This window comes from Sebastes fasciatus, chromosome 12, assembly GCF_043250625.1.
Source record: "Sebastes fasciatus isolate fSebFas1 chromosome 12, fSebFas1.pri, whole genome shotgun sequence".
Classification (NCBI taxonomy): Eukaryota; Metazoa; Chordata; class Actinopteri; order Perciformes; family Sebastidae; genus Sebastes; species Sebastes fasciatus.
The window spans coordinates 21,433,952-21,455,833 of record NC_133806.1 but is presented as its reverse complement, the minus strand read 5'-3'; the positions used below and the strand labels follow the sequence as shown (position 1 = coordinate 21,455,833).

At 40.7% G+C, this 21,882-nt stretch overlaps 2 protein-coding genes across 4 annotated transcripts; one reads left to right on the top strand and one right to left on the bottom strand.

Moving 5' to 3' along the window:
* Nucleotides 1–81: 81 nt before the first annotated feature.
* Nucleotides 82–5,599, top strand: ubxn11 (UBX domain protein 11). Its single transcript, XM_074654145.1, has 14 exons — nucleotides 82–255; nucleotides 333–373; nucleotides 1,673–1,771; nucleotides 1,921–2,021; nucleotides 2,111–2,162; nucleotides 2,256–2,335; nucleotides 2,422–2,527; nucleotides 2,612–2,829; nucleotides 2,920–2,997; nucleotides 3,067–3,190; nucleotides 3,282–3,385; nucleotides 3,567–3,640; nucleotides 4,455–4,604; nucleotides 4,682–5,599. The coding sequence occupies exons 1-14, from the start codon at nucleotides 185–187 to the stop codon at nucleotides 4,848–4,850; spliced, it is 1,467 nt and encodes a 488-aa protein (XP_074510246.1). The 5' UTR covers nucleotides 82–184; the 3' UTR covers nucleotides 4,851–5,599.
* On the bottom strand, nucleotides 5,337–20,881 carry cep85 (centrosomal protein 85). 3 transcript variants are annotated; one of them, XM_074654143.1, is made up of 14 exons: nucleotides 20,804–20,881; nucleotides 17,902–17,961; nucleotides 17,664–17,795; nucleotides 13,711–14,504; nucleotides 12,219–12,349; nucleotides 11,333–11,450; nucleotides 11,059–11,244; nucleotides 10,375–10,527; nucleotides 10,132–10,286; nucleotides 9,899–10,016; nucleotides 9,035–9,085; nucleotides 8,839–8,946; nucleotides 8,474–8,717; nucleotides 5,337–7,305 (listed from the first exon to the last, which is right to left on the bottom strand). In XM_074654143.1, exons 2-14 carry the CDS (start codon nucleotides 17,939–17,941, stop codon nucleotides 7,142–7,144), a joined length of 2,394 nt encoding a protein of 797 aa, XP_074510244.1. In that variant the 5' UTR covers nucleotides 17,942–17,961; nucleotides 20,804–20,881; the 3' UTR covers nucleotides 5,337–7,141. The 3 variants fall into 3 exon arrangements, with proteins under 3 accessions (XP_074510244.1, XP_074510243.1, XP_074510245.1); XM_074654142.1 differs by lacking the exon at nucleotides 20,804–20,881 and adding an exon at nucleotides 20,036–20,178; XM_074654144.1 differs by lacking the exons at nucleotides 17,664–17,795; nucleotides 17,902–17,961; nucleotides 20,804–20,881 and adding an exon at nucleotides 15,138–15,508.
* Nucleotides 20,882–21,882: the final 1,001 nt, after the last annotated feature.

Sequence of the window (21,882 nt, the reverse complement as noted above, 5' to 3'; positions counted from 1 at the left end):
ACAGCGACCTCCTGCTGGATGAAGCAGGAACTGCAGCATCCCCTCATTCTACAGCATCAGCTGCCTGCTCTGCGTTGCTAATGGCAACAGACTCCAAACAAACTGAAAGAAACACCCTGTTAAAGAGGCCTAGTCGAGCCAGTTTGGGATATTTAGGTCTAGGAGTTTACCTGTCTCAGGTAAAATGAGCTCACCTTTGTCGATGCTGAAGAAGACAAGGCGCACTCCACTACAGGGCCCTGTGAATGAGCAATGGTAGGTTATATTCACTGAGAAACATCCAACTGTGAAGAAGTCATATAGCTGAACACTAAACTGTCTTTGACCTGCAGGGGCAGACCAAAAGTGCCTTTCAAGAGGAATCTGTTAAAAGGTAGGTCTCTAGTCAAATCTTATACTACACATAAAGGTATTATACTGCAATGACAGGTCACTAAAACAGCACTTATCACCAGTGGTGGAGGAAGTATTCTGATCCTAATAGCACGCTGTGAAAATACTCCATTACAAGTAAAAGTCCTGCATTGACAATATTAAGTGAAAGTGTAATCACGAGAATGTGCTTAAGTTATCAATAGTAAGTGGATCTTCTACTATTATATATCATCAGATTATTATGATATTATATTCATGCATTAATGTGTAAACAGCAGTTTACTGTCGTAGTTGATTGAGGTGGAGCTAATTTTTTAACAATTTGTATTTATAAAGCTGCAACTAGTGATTCTTTTCATTATGGGTTAATTGTTTGGTTTGTAAAACTTTGTTACATAATGATACGAATGCTGTTAATTTATGTGTATTTCCTGTGTTACACTTTCTAGTCTGTTGCCTAGATATGCAAATACACCTTTTGTAGGCAAGGCACTTGGGGAATACATGCTGGCTTTTATTGAGTTTAACTTTTACATTTTGTTTTTACCCATCATTGATGTGCCTGAGTGGGTTTGAGGCACTGCAGAAAACCTTACTGTTGTGGGCGTATTTAGAAGAATATATTTCTCACTGAACATTTTAGAAATTACAGCTTGGATCCAGTTTAGGAGTGTGTTACGAATGGATCAGAAAGATGGAGTTGAAGCAGCTGATTATTGTCCTGACCAATCTCTGACAAAAGAGAAATTGTGAATTGTTTCTGTGAAAGCCCACAGTGACACCTTCACATTGCTTTTCACAAATAAAAAAATATAATAATGACACGGATAAAGCAGCAAATCTTCACATTTGACAAGCTGGAACCATGAAAAGTTTGGTATTTTTTAATGAAAAATTACTCTTCTAATTGTCTGTCAATTGACTCATTAATCAAATAAGTGTTTCAGCTCTAATAGACCCGTTTCACAGCAGACATTCTGGCTGTCATTAATGTCATTGATTCCACCTGTGCTTTTCCAGCTTTAATCCGTAATGAAGCATCATGTTTTATAAGCTCTTCATATGTTTTGTATGTAAAGTCAAACAGTTGTAGTGGACTAAAAAGTAGAATATGTTCCTCTAAAATGAAGTGGAGTATAATGCAGCATGAAAAGATAAGGTGCTGTACAAGTACCTCAAATTTGTACTTGAATACAGTACTTGAGTGAATGTACTTAGTTATATTCCACCACTGGTTATCACACTACTGTGACAAACGGATTTTATACTTTAACATATTTTTGTGTTTTTTTCTCAGAACTTCAGTCTGCATTGGCTGATGATAATGATGATGATGATGATGATGATGCAGCCAATGAGGCCTCCACTTCAAAGTCAAAAGCCCCATTAAAGAAAGGTATAAGTTAATACAAAGTTTATTAATTCCAAAGTATATCTTCTATAAATTGTTTTGTTGAACAAACTTAAATGTTTAGCTTACTATATGAAAAAAAATATATATATCTTGAAGAGTGCAAAAGATGCTTTTACGTGCTTGATATTCAGGTGCTCCACCAAGCGACTTCGAGCTAATGTCTGCCATGATGCAGCGGGTGAGCCTGCTAGAGAGAACAGTTCGGTGCCAAGCACAGGAGATCGAGCGCAAGGTGAAAGCACACATACATACCTCCTTCCTGATGAATAGCAAAATCTTTCAAACATGTCAAACTCTCACTTTCACATTTCTTCCAAAAAGGATAAAAGCATTTCCGTGTTGGAGGAAAAGCTGAGTCTTCTGAAAGAATCAGGTAACATCTACAGACCTCAGTTTGATTTAGCCTGAATTTCAAAATAAAAGGGTTTGATTTTGGCTGCATTTTGTGTGCTGTGTGTGGATTTAGAGAGCGCCCATGATGTGAGTGGCAGAGACGATCTTGAAATAAAGTGCCAACAGCTGCAGGATCAAGTGTGTGAAATGGATGTGAGTTGATTTAATAAAACATTTCATTAACATGTTAATATTGTGATTACACCGTACTGAATTCTGTTGACCTCTATATCTTGCAGAGCTTCCTGAATGACTATGGTTTGATCTGGGTGGGAGACGGTGAGAGCAGTGAGTCGACTGAAAGTGAGCAGCAACGTAACTTAGAGAGAGGCCTCGGGCAGCCAGGTATAGCTTCCATCTGCTGTCATCTTTATAGGCTTCTTCTACCTAAAATGATTCCTAAAATGCTAGGTATCTTCCCTTTACAAGACGCCTCTGGGGTCAGGAGCTTCAGCATGAACTTTGACCTGGTGCTGCAGAGGATCAAGGAGCTGAACATCCTGGCAGGGGATGGAGAGTGTTTTGTACAATCGACAGCCACGGGGGCACATCTGGCAAAAAAGGATCCTATTCAACTGAGTCTCTACGGCAACGGCATCGTCATGTTTGGCGGTCCTTTCCGCTCTTATCGGGGGCACAGCACCCAGGTTGGCATACTAAAGTATCACAGGAAATAATTGTATACTTTCACCTGGATTCTTTGGTGGTTCAAATCCTTTTTCTTTGTTTTTTTGCAGCAGTGCATGCAAGATCTGATGGATGGGTATTTTCCATCTGAGCTTCAAGAAAGGTTTCCAGACGGTGTGCCTTTTGAGGTTTGTTTCTATTTGTCTGTGAGCAACTGTGTATATTCTTACGTACTTCTTATAATATTTTTTGTGCAGGTTCATGACAGGCGAGATGAGGATTTTATCTCCAAGCCAACGTGGAATAAGTTTCCTGGCGAAGGACAGGCTGTTCATGGGGAGAATGATGAATCATCAAATGCCGTCAGCTCTCAGTTACCTGGTCTGTCCTGCTTGCATTACCCAGATACAACCAAAAAAGTGAAAGTCCTCAGCATTCATTGGTGTCCTCATATTTTGTTTTCCAGCCACAGGGAAGAAGTTGGGCATGGATCAGTTCCTGAACAGGTTACCAAAGGTGGTGGTGAAGGCCGGTCGTGTGATTGATATCAGGGACTCGCTGAAGGCTGCCCTGCAGGTGAGCAGCGAGCAGAGAGGATCCACCTCATTCCAAGGACTTAACAAAAGCATTTTTGAACCTATAGGCCTTATATGTGTTTAGGAGATGATCACTATAGTGCACTATCTTGCCTGTCTGTGCTTGTGCTGAACGTACACTCACCTCAGTGTGCTCATTATCTAACGAGTGATTTGACTAGGGTTCATCTGACGCCCAGAGCAGCAACTCGGTGATCCTCATAGACACGCCGGCACTGCAAGCGATGAAATACAGGTATAAAAATGTTGTCATCCATTATGTAAACACTGATTTTCTTTTTAAATATATCATCTTTTTTTTTTTTTTCAATATTATATTTGTTTTTTTGTTCATTTTGAAACAACAGAACAAACAAAGAAATTTAACAAACCTAATATTAATATAAAATAAGCTAGTATAGATACAGGAAAAACATATTACATACAAAAAATATATAAATAAAGAAAAAAGAATATACACTAGTAAAAAATAAATAAATTAAAAAGCATAAAATAAAATAAAATCTATTTATAATATATAATTTTCATTCCTCCAACCGATAGAGGATACTCCAAAGTTTCTAAAGATACAAAATAGGTCAGGATGAATTTGGTGTACACTATAAAATGATGCACAGATCTAGAATATTTCCATTTGATCTAAACGTATTGCCTTGAAATATATTGCATCTTGGGTTTAATAAGTCACTCGGTGTAAGATACAAGACATACTGTATACACAGTATACGATGTTGTCGAACTGTGTTCAAATCACTATGTCTACAATCATGTCGAAAAACTGGGTTGATGGGGTTAAAGGAATTACTAGATCCAAGAACACACTACATGATGTAAAGGCTGATTGAAATACTGCAGCGGCTGATTGTCCAGATTGTGGAGATTACTGTATGCACTGGTCTGAAAAATAGGGCAGGTCACCATGGACAGCCAGCAGTCGCTAGCTTGTGATCAGACCAGTCTGAGAGCCATTATCATAATATCAAGTGTGTACTGCCTTTGGGTTACACCCCCATGTAATGAATATTACATTGATTGTTTCCTGTCTCTAGACTGCAGATGTCCAGCCCTGACCGTCCTTCGTCCGCCCGTGATGTCATCACGCTCAAGGTGAAGTCAGAAGACGGAAATCATACTTACATACTGAAGATGTCCTTCTCAGAAACGATCGGCGACCTGCGGCAGCATCTGGACAAACTCAGGTGAGACAACGTCCTCCTGCAATGACATCTTTTTGTCTTCACAACATGTGACACCCGGTTTGTTTCTTGCATTGCAGAGGGGCTGCTCTTCCCGGTTATGACATCATCAGTGCGTACCCGCAGTGCTGCTACGATGATGACCGCCAGACGCTCCCATCATGTGGACTCACGACTAATGCTACACTGCTGCTGCGAAGGAGGCAACACCCTCATTCACTGACTGAAGCCAATAAAATAAAGCTATAAAAGGTTACGTATCCGCCTTCTTCACAGCAGACTCACAGCACAGGCGTTCCTAATGACATTAACGTTGGCTTCGTTATATTCAAGTGTCCCAGTAAGTCATGATAGTGTGACTGAGCCAGCATTAATACCGGGACACTGACGTCTGCCTTTTTATGTTACGTAACATGAGGAGAGGGTTCGCTGTGCCTCTAAAGTCTGAGTTGGTGGTCCACCGTGACTGAATGAATGTAACCGATAGCGGAAACACTGGCTTACATTTTATGACACTGACGAAAGAAATACTTTATGTAAAGCGATCATCTCATGGTCGACACCTGATCTGCTTAATCCGCTTAATAAGATTTCACAGCCGGTACCGATCCTGCATATCAAATCGCTGCAATCCCCAGCTATAGAAAGCTGGTACTTGAAGCTTCCTGAACAGAAGGGATTAAAATAATGTATTTAAAAATCAATCAAAATGAAATCAAACATAAATTCGAAACAAAATGTCGAAAATCTTTATTTCTAAAATATGCAAATACAAACAAGGACAAAAGTATGAAAATATAAACATCTTTTTTCCCTTTTGTTTGAGATGTTAAGGCATGCGGAGCCTGACTTTCCAAAGATAAATCTTGTGCTACTCAAGTTTTTTTAAAGGTCCCATGAAATGAAAAATGGCTTGTGTGTGTCCCTGGGGTGTGTTCATTTTTGTCAAATAAAAGGTCATTGTTGCATATATTTATATTAAAATCCCTTTCTCTTCCTGTAAAGTGTCACGTTTTGTTTTTTTAAATGGCTTATCCTGCACTCGGGACAAATATAAAACTCCATCCAGGACAATGTGATTGGTGATTTAGGGGTGATCCAGCCAACCCCTCCCATCATCATCATCATCATCACATGGGATTAAAACTCTTCCACCTGAAGAAGGTGAAGGACCCTCAATGACTGCTGCCGATCTTTAACCTCTCCTATCATCAGCCCCAAACATCGTATCTAACATGAAACACGTCAAACCACAGGAGAAAATTACAATCTAAAAGCCACTTCATGGGACCTTTACACAGGTTTGCTCAAAACACATTAGCAACATTATTACAGCAACACATTAGGAGGCTTTCACACCGAGTTGTCAATGCAAACGATAAAAAATAAATAATACTAAAAGGTTAATACTGTTTCTCAGTCATACATTTATCAAACAGTTAACTACTCTGTCAAATGCGAGTCAGCCGTTAACAACCTGAAATGTACAGTAAACTGTGACGTTATTCATCTACGCGAAGCAGATTCTATAAAGATCACTGAAGAAGTTTAAACTCATTTAATCTACCAGGAAACAAAAAACAGTGTAGAGGCCTCCACACGCTCTGTGTTGCGGCCCAGAGTTATCTGCTACATTCAGAGTCAGGGAATGTATTGACTATCCCACTGGTTGATACGCTGAGAGAAAGGTCGTATTGGAAGAGTCAGCTGCTAACAGCCCTTTGTGGTTGGTCTAAAAAAAATGAATTAGCATTGTGGTTGCAAAATGTGACAGAAAGGCACATGTTGGTGTTCATTCAGAACGAGACCTGCAGCAGAGAGAAGCGTTCACAGACATTCACAGACTTGCACAACTGCTTCGAACCACAGTTTTTCTTTGGTAATAAAACGGTTGTAGGCCTGTTGGTGTGAGAAAAAAGCTGATTTGGTATTAAACCCGTCAGTATCGAGTCTTATACCTCACAGCAGAGTCTCATGTTACAGTGTTCACCATTTTAAATAATGGCGGGTTAGTAACATTTACTTGTGAACTCGGTTAAAAGCACAGGTTAAAATATTTTCAGTTGATTGTCAACCACTTCTTGGATAATTCCCCTTCGAGAGGGAAATTAAAAGATTTAAATAAATTATATTTGTGGGACTTCTACACAAATAGTTATCCACTAGAGTGGAACAAAAAGGTATAAGACTGTTTGGTAACTGACAGAATCCATGTCATCATTAATAAAAAAAACACAAGCACAATGCTTAAGGATCAAGTATTAGAGGTAAGTTATTTTCCGTTAGCCTTTGGACTGAAATAGATGAACTCACCGGGGGGGGGGTTGGGAGGGAGCTGAGCTACAGGCAGGCTTGAGATTCGACGTACAGTCAGTCGAAGTAGAAGCTAAACCATTTGGGCTTTCCTCTGTCCTCATTTTAAGAAAATTTAAATCCAGTCCTCTTTCTGACATTCAGTAACTAGTCATGAAAGACGAGCCTGTTTTGGATGCTTCAGCGGTGAAGTGAGGCAAGTTTCCTATGTCACCTGGGTGGCGAGGTTACTGGGTGATGCAGTTTTCCCCCATGTCCTGCGCGTACCGATCCAGTATTACATTGCGTAGTTCCTCGACATCCCGACGGAGCTGCTGAGCTTCAACCAGCTTCTTCTGCAGCACCTCCGGACTCATCCAGTCCTCGTCCTGCCCGGCCACCGGTGGGGGCGCTGGAAAAACAAAAACACGACTCTGATGCATGTTGTACAATTCTCCACACTTTAGTATCTCACAATAGGGCTGTATCGAATAGTTTGAAGCTTCATTCATAACATTGAATAGTATGTATTCATTCTGTTTACACTTGGTAAAACTATACAGTTGAGACAGATAAAGATTAAGCTACACTATTATTATTAGTAGGACTGTCAAAAGTTAACATGATAATAACATGTGAATGCAAATTTGTTTTAATGCCACTTTTTTCTTCAACACCACAACGCAATTTATATTTCGGAGGTTGTAGCGGGCTCAATTTTAAAGCTAGAGTAAAGATACTGACATCATATGAAACTAGAAAAACCTAAGGTACAATCCATTGGTACCAACCGTGTCATACTAGCTTGTCGCGGAGGAGGCTAAATAACGCTCCAAACTTGCGCTACATTTTGGCGAGGAAAAACTGTCATTGCCATTTTCAAAAGGGGTCCCTTGACCTCTGACCTCAAAATATGTGAATGTAAATGGGTTCTATGGGTACCCATGACGAGTCTCCCCTTTACAGACATGCCCACTTTGTGATAGTCACATGCAGTTTGGGGCAAGTCATAGTCAAGTCAGCTCACTGACACACTGACAGCTGTTGTTGCCTGTTGGGCTGCAGTTTGCCCTTTTATGATTCGGATATATTGTTTTATGCTAAATGCAGTACCTGTGAGGGTTTCGGGACAATATTTGTCATTGTTTTGTGTTCATTAATTTCCAATAATAAATATATACATACATTTGACTAAAGCAAGCATATTTGACCACTCCCATGTTGATAAGAGTATTAAATAAAAAATGTGTTTAATCTGCGATTAATTGTGATTAATCATGGACAATCATACGATTAAATCGCGCTTAAATATTTGAATCAATTGACAGCCCTAAAAAAAAAATATATATATATAAATAAATAATCTGATGATACACTTAGCACTATTTAAATTTGTTTCAGGGTGATGACGTCATAAAATATGACAACAAACATTCAAAGCTTCATTCAAAAACCTCAATAGCTTTGAAAGTAAACAAACAAAAAAACATTCAGTAGGCCTACAGCCCTATCTCACAACACTGACTATTTCCTGAAACAATTTATGACATTGAAAGAGTAAAAACTGAAGCAGTGCTTACATGTGAGACCGAGCAGCAGGGAGAGGTTGGGGTCTTGACCCTGAGCTCTCTGGGTCAGGATGCTGCACAGGGAGCGCAGGTCACTGAGGCAGGAGGCGATCTCTAAATGAAGCCTCTGGGTGAGACGAGCCCCCGCTGGCTGCAGATCAGAGGAGGCCTGGTTAGTGCCCCTCTGCTCTGGATCACTCATTTGATCCTGCAGGTTCAGATTCTGCTCCATCAGTTCCTGGTTCTGGGCCGACAGCTGGAACACAGCAGTCAAGATCAACGTTATCCAGTGAAAGTGTCGGGCAGTTTGTGAAGAGGTTTATTAAGGACTCGCAGGTTCTCTGCGTACTATATTAAGACACAGTCTATTATCTCACCTCCTTCATGGCTGTGTGGAGCTCTAACACGTTCTGCTCTTTGGCCAACGCATCTTCTCTGAGAGCCTGAGAGCTGTTCTCTTCCTGAGATATCTGCTCCTCCAAAGCCTGCAGACACAAACAATTAATAATTCACAAATGTTACGAGACTATAAACTGGACGGTAAACATTTAGACTCATTGTGAAGATAAACACCTGGATCTGGGAGCCAAGCTGTTCCATCATTCGGTGCTGCTTCTCAATGACCTGCAAAGAGAAGAACTGAGTTTTAAAACCACATAAAGAAACAGTCAACTCATATTCCTTTAATTTCTAATATCAAATTACATCACTCTTTCCCGGCGATACCCGAGATCGAGACCCGTTTCCAAATTTCTCAAAATCAATAAGGCCCAAGCTCATCTATACTGCTATCGAAACTAGCGGGTCCTATAACGTAACGTTATGTCTCAAGAGATGAAAGTCATGTCATTTAAATCTAATCACTGATGCACAAACAGTCATCGATTGTCTAATAAAGTTTTTGAATTCAATTCAATTGCCTGCCAACCATCGTTAAACTAAACAAAGAAGAATTGAGTTGCCTCACGCCCTCGTTTGCTTCATTTCTCATTTGGTCAATTGGTTGCTGTCATAGTTATACGTTTGTTGCTACACGCTTTAACCACAATATACAGAAACATACTTCCAGAGAAATGAACACACTCATTCCTCTAAGCTCTCTCAGCTAGATCAACTTTTTGAAGCTGAAGTACTTTGGGGTCGAGCATATAAACAGTAAAACTACAATTACATGGCATCAAACCAATTCACTTGTACTGTTAATATTTTGGGGCTGCTATACAGGTCTGTAGAAGGGACATTATGTCATTATTGACAAATAGATCATGGGTATACCAGAAAATAACACTTTCTAGCTCAACATGTGAGGTTCAACCATGGTATTGATAAGCCCCATTTAATCAAGTTCCCTTGTATATACACTGTACTTCATGAATAAAAACAGTCCAAGGAGTATTTCAAGTACATGTATAAGGTGCTTTTAAAGAGAAAACAGACCTTTTTGAGTCTCTGCTGCTCCTCTCTCAAAGCATTGTTCTCTCCTCGGAGCTTCTCCACATCCAGAGAAGGCAGCCTGGCTCCATCCTCGAGGCCCTGCTGTACCCGCTGCTGCATACTGATGAAGACAAAAATAACAGGCATTATAACTATTTTATTTATTTTATTACTGTTTGAATTAACATCACCACTGACAAGATGGCACATAGTTGTTGGACTGTGTGTGTACATACTCAGTAATGGTGGTCAGAAGGTCCCTCTCCCTGCGCTTCTGATCCTCCAGCGTTGCGTCTTTTTCCCGTAGTTGCGAGCGCGTCGTCTCTACACAGACCTCCAGTTCTCGTACCTTCTCTTGGAGCTGACCCGCCTGTTGTTCAGCCTCGACAAGCTGACACAAAAAAACAAACACATGTCCAGGTTTAACGGTTTAACAACACTTTGGTCCAGTAAGAATGGATGAGCAGAACTGTCCTGACCTGCTTGTTCTGGCTCTGGTAGTCCTCCAAGGTGGGAAGGTCCGCTAGATAGCGCTCCAGAGTCTCAATACGCTGCTGGTTCTCTCTCTTCAGCTCCGTCTCCTTCTGACACTTCTTCTTCAGGTTGTTGATGTGCTTGTCTCGACTGCGGATCTGCACAAATAGGCAAATGCGGTAAGTGGAATATTACGCTCAAAAAGAAACAAGTAACCCATTCATAACTAACGGTTAAAACATGTGACAAACTGTTCCCACAAACAGTCACAGGTTAGCCTCAGGGAAGCCGCTTCGGCACCTTTCTCTATGAAAAAGTCGTTATGCCTACAGTTATACGCAACGTCTATTCATCCATTTATGTGCTGAGCTCAACAGAGATTTTATCAACAGCATCTCAGATCATGTGGGGGAGTGAAATGTTTCCTGTTAAGTGTTTTGTTTGAATGTCTTGGTACTGTTGTGGCAGGAAATTCAACAGGATTTTAACAGCTTCTCTTCATAACTAACATGAACAAAGCGCAGAGATTTAAATGCAGTTCTCAACCAATAAATGTCACTAAAATAGAACGGTTTGTAAACACAAATATTGGCATTTAAACTTCTCAGTGTCATTTATTTATTTCATGTTTCTCTGTGTTTTTCTTCAGCACTGTATATGTTAAGAGGATGTGTTAGGCAAGCACAAACCCTCTCTTCCTGTTTCTTCATCTCCTCCGCGTGTCTCTCACAGGTCTCCTTCAGGCTGTCAGTTAGTCGACGCGTCTCGGCCTCAACTGCTCCCAGCCTGTGCTCTGCCTCTGCTTTCTCCATTACGACGCAGTCGGTGCGCTCAGAGAACTGAGCCCTCAAGAACGCATTCTCCCTCTGAGCCTCCTGTAAAGCCACCGGGTAAATAAAATAGTTTGTAAGGGTGATGACAGAATGACACAGGGGTTCTCAGCGTTTGTGCATGTTTTCTAACCTGTAGTCTCAGCATACACATGTCTCCATAAGAAGCTCCTCGACCCAGGAGGGCTCCATGGACTTGCAGCTCGCTTTCCCTCAGACGCTGCTCCAACTGCGTCATATGCTGCTTTTGTCTGCATCGGGACCAGATACAACCATCGTCAACACAAGAAAAACAATAAAGTCAGCAACATTGTGGAAAAACAATCTGTTAAAAGCACTGTATAGCACATAAATATTTAAAGGAACAGTGTGTAGGATCTGGCGGTATCTAGTGGTGAGGTTGAGTTTGCAACAGACTGAAGCCTCTCCCGTGTGCCAAGCGTGTTGGAGAGCTACAGTGGCCAACGCAAAAAAGTTGAATGGCCCTATCTAGAGCCAGTTGTTGTAAGAGTAGCGTAGGTCATTTGGAGCAGAGCCAGTGCTTAGAGTGTGTGTGTGTATGTGGGAAGTGAGTGATGAAGCAAGAGAGAGAGAGCGGCGGCGAAGGCAGCAAGTAACATTATCGACTTCGGCCCAAGCCGTTCTGAGCTTCTGTAGAAACCTGGCGGTGCAACATGGCAGACTCCGTGTAGAGAGTCTATGTAGATATAAACGGCTCATTCTAAGGTAATTAAAACACAAAGCTTCTTAGTTTCGGGTGATTATACACTAATGAAAACATATTTATTAATATTATATTCCATTGCTGCCAATAGATCTCCCTAATTGTGACACACTGGTCCTTTAAATACTTAAATTTCTCTCCCACTATGTTAAATACTTTAAACAGACTCAATTGTACAATACCACAGTATCAAGTCAAGATGAAGTATATCACAAAGCATTAAGAATTTAATTATTATCAAAAAAAGTCCCAGAATGTCCCGACATGAGCCGTAAAATCATCAAAAAACACTTGCCTCTCGATGATCAGCTCCTTCTCCTTTAGCAGACTCTCACTGGCTTTGACCAGGGCGTCCCACTTGCCAGAATCTGAATGAACGGGCGTCGAGTACAGAGATGGGTACTGGCCCACTCCAGCACTCATTAGCTGTAACAAAAAGACAAGCAGCATGTGATAGTTAGAGCTGCATCATGTGGAGAAAACATGCAGAGGTGATGAGAGATGCCAAGATTTACAAAAACCTTGAAAATAAGTAAACTGTGTAATGCTGACACTTTATCTCAGCACAGTATAGATAGTTTATAATGCACACAATACAGGTGTTGACACACAACCTCTAAAAATAGCCACAAAACATAATGCAAACAGCTCAGGAATTACCGCTAGCCTTGCTTAGCCTGACACCTGATCAAATTATTCTTGTATCACAGCAGTCATCTGACAACAGAGGAACAGATACTTTGTCAATAACAACACGGTCAATTTCAAACGGCTATCACAAAAGAGAACGAAAACTTGATGAGTATCAAGCAGTGTCAATCTCCCTTTAGAATAGAGTGTAATTCCATCTCAGAGACTATTTAAAGTCTTTTTTCCAACACACACTGAAAGCGCTGCCAAATGACGCAGTATTCTGGTGCCGTGAAGATTAAGAATACATTCAGCACCATGAATGAATGAATGAATGAATGAATGTTCCCCTCAGAGCTTGAACTGCCAATCATGGAGTTTTTGAGACAATGTTTGAATGATCATCATGACTAAAACGTGCAAGAAGTTCCACAATTTCTTCAAACGGTAAAAACCTCTATGGGTCCAATCGGATTTTGCGTTAGAATAATCTACCCAGTTTTTAAAAAAATACGTGATAAAATGTCAGTTAATGTGTCAACACACAGTACGAGGAAGTCACTCCAGAGTGGCACTCAGTCAGTACCTGCCAGAGCTGTTGTGCAATGAGCTTTTTACCATTACGACAGCTTTTTTACAGACTGCAAAAGGGAAGCTGTGACAAGCTGTGTAGTGTTGATAAAGCATGGGATTTCCTGAATTAAACATTTAATAAAATTAAACTGTTTTTATAAACCTGACAGCAGACATCAGAAAATACTTTGAAGTGCTTGTGATTTTGATTTTGCTTATTGACTTGACAAATCCTGCTATAAAATAGGACAAGCTGTCTGTATGGCTTCAGGCTTTGTTTAGTGGCAATGTTGACCTATATATGTGTCAGGAACTACATTTCTGGCCAGATTTCAATGTCCACAAACAACCGACTGCCTCACATGTCTACTCCAGTGGCCTTTACATTATTACGGTGTTTTCCTCAGAGAAAAACAAGTTTGTTTTGCTACCCAGCGGAGGCATTATCAGAAAGAGTGAGTGTCTACCCTCTATACTATGATCCAAAAAGAGCAGTGACATTTATGAAACAAATAAAACAACTCTAAAGTGTGTCTAATGTGACTCTAGTGCAGTATAATTTCCTATCTAAGATAAATGCTTACCTGCATTTGTTCCACTTGCAGGCGTAAACTCTCCAGTTGCTGCTTATGTTGCTGTTGTTGCTGCCAGCTGGACAGTTCACCACATCTGTCCTGCCGCAATGGCTCATAACCTTTGGAGCCTGGGTGCTCCCTCAGCAGAGCCTGTGTCTGCAGGCTGAGAGGGTTTGCATAAACTCCAGCGGATCCGGCCGCACCGAGCTGACTGCCCCTCTGATTAGAGGCTTCTGCTGTGACGGGAAGCCCAGGCCTAGCTTCAGGCAGAACCTTATAGCTGTGCTCCATGCCTCCCCTGTAGGCCTCAGACACACAGTCTGGGGTGTCTCTAATCCCGGTCGCCTGTAATCGGAGTCTGACATCAGGGCATAACCCCCCCAGCAGGGCTGACTGATTTAGCGTAGGCTCCACAGCAGGGGTGTCAAACCTCTGGCCCTCATCCATCCGCGTATGATCCGACGGGAAGAGCGAGTGGTCCAGCCCATTGACGAGGCTGCGGTAGCGGCTCAGGCAGTCTGGCCTTGGTCCTACATGATTGCCTCCCACAGCGGCCTGAGCATCCAGGTTGGGCGAAGATGCAGATTTGGAGAGAGAGGAAGACTTCGAAGTGGAGCCGCTTGGGGTTCTGGAGCTAGAGGAAGACCTGTGACCGTCACCGGAGGACAGGGAGTCCTCCTGGACACATGACTGGGGCTTGGGGGCCGGGGCTCCGGCCGTGGATGGCATGACATGTGCAGTGGGTATGGGGATCTGACTACGGATGGGCTGGAAAGGGGGGCTGCTGCTGGAACTGCAGAAATCTTTAAAGAGTAAAAGAAGAGAGAGTCAATTAACTGTTATTCTCTCACTATTCAATATACAGATAGGCCTTTTTGAATCAGCACAGAATATCTAGAGCACTACTGCGGGCCATTTTCTCTATTTTCAGTCAGTGATGTAAAGTAGATGCGGCAGGGTTTATGGGTGGCCTACTTTGATGATGAGGTGTCACCACTGAAAGAATTAACTGTCTCTGACTGACTCAACCCAGGGAATAGGCTTATAATAGACTTACACCAATGCGCAGAATAAAAGCTCTGAATTACATCATTAACAAAAACATATGTTGCTATATAGCATTGATGAAGCTTGAGTTAGTTGCCATGCCACTGAGTGTACATGTAAAACAATTCAAATCTACTGTCTGTTACAATAGAACTTTTTAAGTAGCATAAACTCTTGAGATTATTCCTTTAACATAAAAAGAGAAGCACCCTCAGACTTCAGAGTACGCACCCAATCCACTCCATTAAGCATGCACAAAAATGATTTGGAAACCTTACAGATCAACTTCAAGAAGACAGCTAAGATCACTACAACCAACCTACTGATATCTCCACAAGCCCCAACACAATTCCAAGTTACATAACTCTGATTTCAACAGCATTACAAACCTGAGAGACCTGTTGAAGTCTGGAAACCCGGCATTCACTCGAACGCAACAAACATGTTATTAGCTGCATTTTTTCTACAGCTGAACTGAGGTGAGCTCAGCTGCAGAACGCTCTAAGTGAAAACAAAAGTCCGTCCTCTGCATTTCTGGACAGAACCAAATCGACCTATGAAAGCCAAGACTGACAGTGGCGCAGCAGGCAGGCCCTGTGCCCAAAATCGTATTGTCCTCCAACAGCCAAACCAGCCTGTACCAAAGTTCTGAGCAAACACACAACCAGGCATACACAGGAAAGGTTAGGGGTATTTATAGCCCACCTCTCATGTTACAGAGTGATCTGTGGGTGCCGCTTATTTAAGCACCTTGCCTCCTCCCACTGTAACATCACACACGAGTTCCATCCAAAGTCAATAACTGAATGGGATACGTTTCTCCTGCCCACTTTAAACCACAACTTCATTAAACTAGAAAGTAACTTTTTTCTCAATCACAGAGGAAAATAATAATAATTAGTAAAAAGGCAAGACTATTATGGAAACAACATCAAGCTTTCAGCAAGGTATAACTTCACATATAAAAGAAGCCTCCAGGCTCCACTGATTCATGATGACTGGCTAGAACAAGTTTAAACTACTCTGTAAGAAGAACTTTTGCTAGATGTTTGCTGAACAGACATTCCTGCCTTTGGAAAGTATATAACACAATGAAATGAACCTGCAGCTGTAAAATACAATGTTTTAAATCCAAAAACAATGTTCCCATCTTATTTTTTGTTTTTGTTTAAATGCTTGGTATTCTAAAAGGCACAGTCTCACATGGGAGGCGAATGTTAGTTTCGTGCATGTGTGACCATGCCTCAAAGCTGTTTAATTTACACCCTGAAGTATGCTACACGGTATTATCTACAACAGGTCATTATTGTGGCTAAATTTGGTACTAATTGTCATGTTGCTAGGCACGGCTGTCGGTTTAAGGGCCTGGACAAAGCTGTACAAGTACCAGCAGTTGTAACTAAACAAGTGAGGTCTGTAGTTACATTCATAAAAAAAAGCTAAAATGAAGACAACAGCTTTGGAGGAAATGCATCCAAAACATCACATAACCATGTACACGGTTGAGGAACAAAATCATGCAAACCTAACAATTGATGAATATTAAGAATCTAATAAGAAGCTGGGCTAAGTTGCTTGAATGCAGCTAGAAACCTCCTAGAAATGTTGTCTTACAAGCTCAATGAACAGTGTGCTAAGGGCTTGTAAGATAACACTGGACACCTCAAGATTATGCATATTCAGTTATTTGGAAGATATGCGACTACTAACATTACAAGCTGTTCTCTACACCTTCCCTTTCAGGGTTAGTGATGTTTACATCTGGTGACGGGAGGTGTGCAGAGATCTTTTAATTCACCACAGTGGTCAGTGAAGCACAAAAACAGAAATCAATTGATGCAGGAGTGTGCAGACTTATTACAAAAGTGTAGAAAATGGACCCATGTACTGTACCTTCGCTGTTACACAACTGTTCAGAGTGATTACCATACCATTAAAGATCCACCTCCATGTTTAACAATTGGCAAAAGATGAGTTAAATGTATCCTGAGGACTACCTCAGGGAAGCCAACACAAATAGATGTAACTTGATGTAAGGAAACTGTTGACCTGTTTGTAGTTGTTATGAATAGTTTCCATCAGGCAGCCATGCTATAAATACCATCTTTATGAAGTTCAAACCCTACAGTGTTGATACACTTCTGATGTTTTTTCAGTCTATTATTTTATAGTGTGTCCTGTTGACCCAAGAGACCATCCTCCCCAGCTGACCAGCAATAACATGGAAACTTTCTGATACTGTGTGTCTGTTGTTTTTTCCACTCAGTGTACATAAATATAGTACATGCACACACGTCCCATCTCTAGTGAGATTTCACATTTTCTCCAGTGGGATATTCCCGTTTAAAATACTCATAACATAAACTTGTTGACTGTCACATGTCATGCCACAGGCAAGGTCCAGTTTCCATTTAGCTGTCCAGTCCTGGCATCCCAACACCTCGTCCTCCCAATTAACTTTAACACCAGAGCAGTGCAGCAGAGCCGTGGGGCATTTTTGGCTAGGACTTTAATCTACCTCTGCGAATCTCCCGAGCACCCACAGTGGATCAGGAACATTTTTTCTCGCTCTTTAAATAGCCTAAGAAACACCAACACAAACGTGAAGACAAAGTCTTTTCAGCCTCGGCACATAAAGAGGTTGTGGTTGAGTCTGATGTCCATGTGTGGCTTCTCTACATTCTACATTATGTAACTGGTCTCAACTTTCAAGCTAATACCAGTTTAAAAGTATGTAAGTTTAATGATAAACACAGATATATCCTGTAAAAGTGCATGTATGCAGCTGACAAGAAGCACCAACCTCCGTCTGTATAGAGTGCAAACTGGAGCTCAACCACTGACAGACAGACTTCAAAACAATGTTACACAATACACGCTACAGGCAAGGGAAGAACAAGCTAAAAAGTGATCACCTTCTGTGCTGTCAGATGCTGAGGTGCCAAGACCAGTGTCCCCGCTGTCCGCTGTTCCAGGCCGGCGGCCAAAACGGCTTTGGAACTTCTCTGACACAGCTGGCGTCTGCCACTCCATGTCAGCAAACCGAGCTAATGTATATTTGCGAAACAGGACAAAGGCAACAGATGAGTACATCAACACATGCTGAATCGACACATGGTATGCATTTTGACTGCAGCGTGTCAACACACTTACCCGCTGGTTTGGATTCAATATATCTATGTGAGGTTGTCATTCCATACGAGACAATGTCACCTGATTGAGATGAGGAGAAAATTATATTATCATACAGTACAGACACATTGACGCAATATTTTAAGGTTGTTTAGTTTTTAACCAACTTGAAAAAAATATCACTGGCCAAATTCTTGGAGTGCCTTGGAAGTTAACTTCTCAGTCTCTTAAGCAAATAAGCAAATATATGACATCTTAAGATTTATTCAACTGGGATATTGCACTGCCCATATGTTAAATAGGGACAGTGCAATATGTTAAATCGGGACAGTGCAATATGTTGAATAGGGACAGTGCAATATGTTAAATAGGGACAGTGCAATATGTTAAATAGGGACAGTGCAATATGTTGCCTCTGTGTAATATTGGGCTATTGTCTGTGCAATATGGGCAAGACGGTAGACGGTGCAGTGCACTACCTGGGTGCAATACCTGCCTAGGTGTGTGTGATAGTATGTGCCATTATGTACGTGGACTGTGTATGTGTTGAAACACCTGTTTCTGTGGAACTGTTTCCTTGTCTTGTGTGGAATCGTTTATTATTGTTGTTGATGCTGTTTTAATATAGTGTGTGTAACTGCAGTTGGACGGAGTCCAGGAAACATTTCCCCACGGGGACAATAAAAGTATATCTTATCTTATCTTAAAACAGAGAAAGAGGATGTGTTTGTGATGAACCAGTGAACAAAAGCTCCTCTCTAGCATACTGTTTATTATGAACTGCAGGTCCACAGCCTAGGACTCAACAGCTGTTAGCCAATGACTGACTTGCTCACCTATCAAATTCATCTGTCCCTCAACAACCTCCACAGACTGCTCTGGTGTAGCAACAAAAATAAACAACATGTGCACATGTCTTAGCGTTACATAATGTGTTACACAAACATAACAAGGCTGCTGCTCTCCAAGTGCTGCTGCTCCCCAAGTGCTGCTGCTCCCCAAGTGCTCCACAGACAGACTCAGGAAATCCTTTGTCCCCCGAGCCATCAAACTGTACAACACCTCTCTAGGGAGTTGGGGGGACAAAGGAGGACGGTCTGCAGGACAGATAATAGTGCACACAGTGCACTTTAGACTAAGCTACTGGAGTTACCCTGCACTATACTCATTTTTAACAGTCTCCTCTGCACTATATTCATATGTATAGATATATATGTGTATTTGTATATTCACTTTTTTAATAGTCCTGTATCACAGCTGTTACCCTGCACTATATTCAATTTTAACAGTTTTCTTCATCTCCTTGTATTTTTAGATCTGGTATATTTTTTTTTGTACTTTGCACTACTAACTTTTTTACTGTCTTTTTACTAACATGTTTTGCACTATGGAACTGTGATGCTGTAAACTTGAATTTCCCTCAGGATCAATAAAGTTACTATCTATCTATCTATCCATCCATCCATCTATCTCTATCTATCCATCTATCTATCTCTATCTATCCATCTATCTATCTCTATCCATCTATCCATCTATCTATCAATCAATCTATCTACAGTATCTATCTATCTGTCTATCTATCTATCTATCTACAGTATCTATCTATCTATCTACCTACCTATCTCTCTATCTATCTATCTACCTATCTATCTTACAACTATAAGAGGCTACAGGAAGTTGTGTACAATACGTGTGGCAAGCACATTCAAATGATGGCTAATGGATAGGAGCAGACTGAGAGTCAGTCTGGTTGTTACTAAACTAATCCTCTTAACAAAGCTAATTCATAAAGGAAATGACTGCTAGCACTTAACCTGTCAGGGTAACTAAGTTAGCGAAATGTATTTAAATGTTATGATACTATGAGCTAAATGCGACAACCATAGTTGCCTAAGTCTATGCTGATTTAAAGAGACAACTTTTTTAATGATTTACTCGCCATAATGTGTAGTTTTATTGTGTTGCACCGTTAACCGTTTTAGCTAATCCATGACAAATCCGTTTCCGGCTAACAAGCTAGCAGCTAGCAGCTAGCAGCTAACAGCTACACATCGTTGCTAAGCTACTAGAGTTAACATTAACCTTACACATCTCTGTCAGCTTACATTACTGTAGCTAAACTAGCTGTAGGCGCTGGTAAAAAATATAACTTTACCTTTCTGCTTCACATAAACACAAGAAAGCAGGAACAAATCTCAGTTTGAGGCTAGCAACCCGGAGCTGAATCTGTACCATCCGCTGCTGCTGCTGAACTGATCCACTCTGATGGCAGACGACCCATCAAACACACAATGAACGCTTGTTTAATATTACAGCGCCGCCCGTTGAACAGTGACGCTTTATGTTGTCTGGGGAACCGTCGGCAGTTTCATTCTGTGACACAAAACGAACAAACCCTAACAGAAGATGCGTTTAGTGGCGCGAATAACCTAGAAAATAAGGCTTCCACAAGGGTTCAAAAGTGTTAAAAGCTATTAAGCTTAAGAAATAGATATATTTAATCAGACTACAAAAGTAATTTGAATCGAGGGGAATACTACTGTGGTAAAATGCTGTCATTTTTTTTTTGCAGAGGCGTATATTAAAGTTACACTAACTGCCAATATGCAACATCTGGAAATTCAAATTTCCTATTTTTCAAAAGCGACACTACATATAAAAAAATATTCCACTTACTGGTATTTAAACACATCTGCTTTTCTGCTTATACACAAGTAAAAAAATATATTAAATAAAATTTAAATTAAATAAAATCTATTTATATATACATATATATACTATATACATATATACATACATACACATATATGCACACGCAGTATATACACATACAAAAACACACATACATATAATCAATTAAAAGAAATCAGTGTACAATTCAGTCACTTTATTCCTTCCTACATATAAAAAATATTCCACTTACCGGTATTTAAACACGTCTGCTTTTCTCCTACAATGAAGTTCACACCAAACAGAACAGCTTTGGATGTCCAATAAGTGAAAATACCACAAATGCTGACATCAGTTTGTTGTAGGAAGTTGGGACATCGATGATAACATTTGCAACACTGCACACCAGTGACGCATATAGGCTGCAAGTCAGGATTTTTTTTGCAGTGGATGGAATACAACCACTTACAACATCTGTTTAATTTCGTCTTTTCTTTGTGCAACAAATTATGCACAACAATTAAATGAGAATAATTCCATATGCTTGCAAAAATGTGCTACCTGAACAACTAGACTAAAGCATACCCTTGTTGGAGAACATGAGCTTTGGCCCTGGGGCTTTAGTGAAAATACCACAGTTGAAAAGAGCTGAGGCAGGGTGTTATGAAGTTTAGAAAATTTAGTTTAGAAAATTACATCAACACCATTGCCAAAGCAATGCAAATGAGAATATGAACATGCGCTTCATCCTCCAGCTTTGCCTTTAACAATATCAGTGTTTTACTATCAAAGAGACCATTTCTTCAATTAGTCCACCTCTGGTATGCAATAGAACACCAAAGACATCTCTTTAAATGCTCTTTAACTCCACTGTTGTTACTAGACACACCTGGCAGTCTCATATTAATTCTGCCTGTTTTATGCTGCCACTGGCACTGAAGTATGATCAGAGTCAGAACTTTGTATGGAGTTTAGAGGTCAGCCAATGCACTTTAAACAGTGTATACTAATAACCTAATTGAAAGTGTACTCACTTTTAACATTATGTCCTGGTTCGAGCAGCTAAGTGTCAAAAGCAAGACAAAGCTTTCCGAAGTAGTCAAGCTGGGCACTACAATAACAGGCTGCATAGAGACCCTCACTGTCCTATCACCATGGCAAAGCAGTCCAAGTAGCAAAATCTTAGATCACCACAGCCATCCCTTAAATCACCACTTTCAGCTGCTGCTCTCAGGGCAAAGAAAAATAAATATAAAAAATTGTCTGTCCCTGTTGCCATAAAGTATCTTAATTTGTAAGGACAGACACTTTCTGAAGCCAGCCTGCTACCTC

Coding starts and splice junctions, on each gene's coding strand:
- ubxn11 (XM_074654145.1), top strand. CDS start 185: ATGAGCTCACCTTTGTCGATGCTGAAGAAGACAAGGCGCACTCCACTA. Junction 2,528..2,611: donor GAGAGGCCTCGGGCAGCCAG/GTATAGCTTCCA, acceptor TCCCTTTACAAG/ACGCCTCTGGGGTCAGGAGC. Junction 3,191..3,281: donor CGTCAGCTCTCAGTTACCTG/GTCTGTCCTGCT, acceptor TTCCAGCCACAG/GGAAGAAGTTGGGCATGGAT.
- cep85 (XM_074654143.1), bottom strand. CDS start 17,941: ATGACAACCTCACATAGATATATTGAATCCAAACCAGCGG. Junction 8,947..9,034: donor AGCTTGGCTCCCAGATCCAG/GTGTTTATCTTC, acceptor TTGTGTCTGCAG/GCTTTGGAGGAGCAGATATC. Junction 7,306..8,473: donor CCTGCTGCTCGGTCTCACAT/GTAAGCACTGCT, acceptor TTGTTTTTCCAG/CGCCCCCACCGGTGGCCGGG.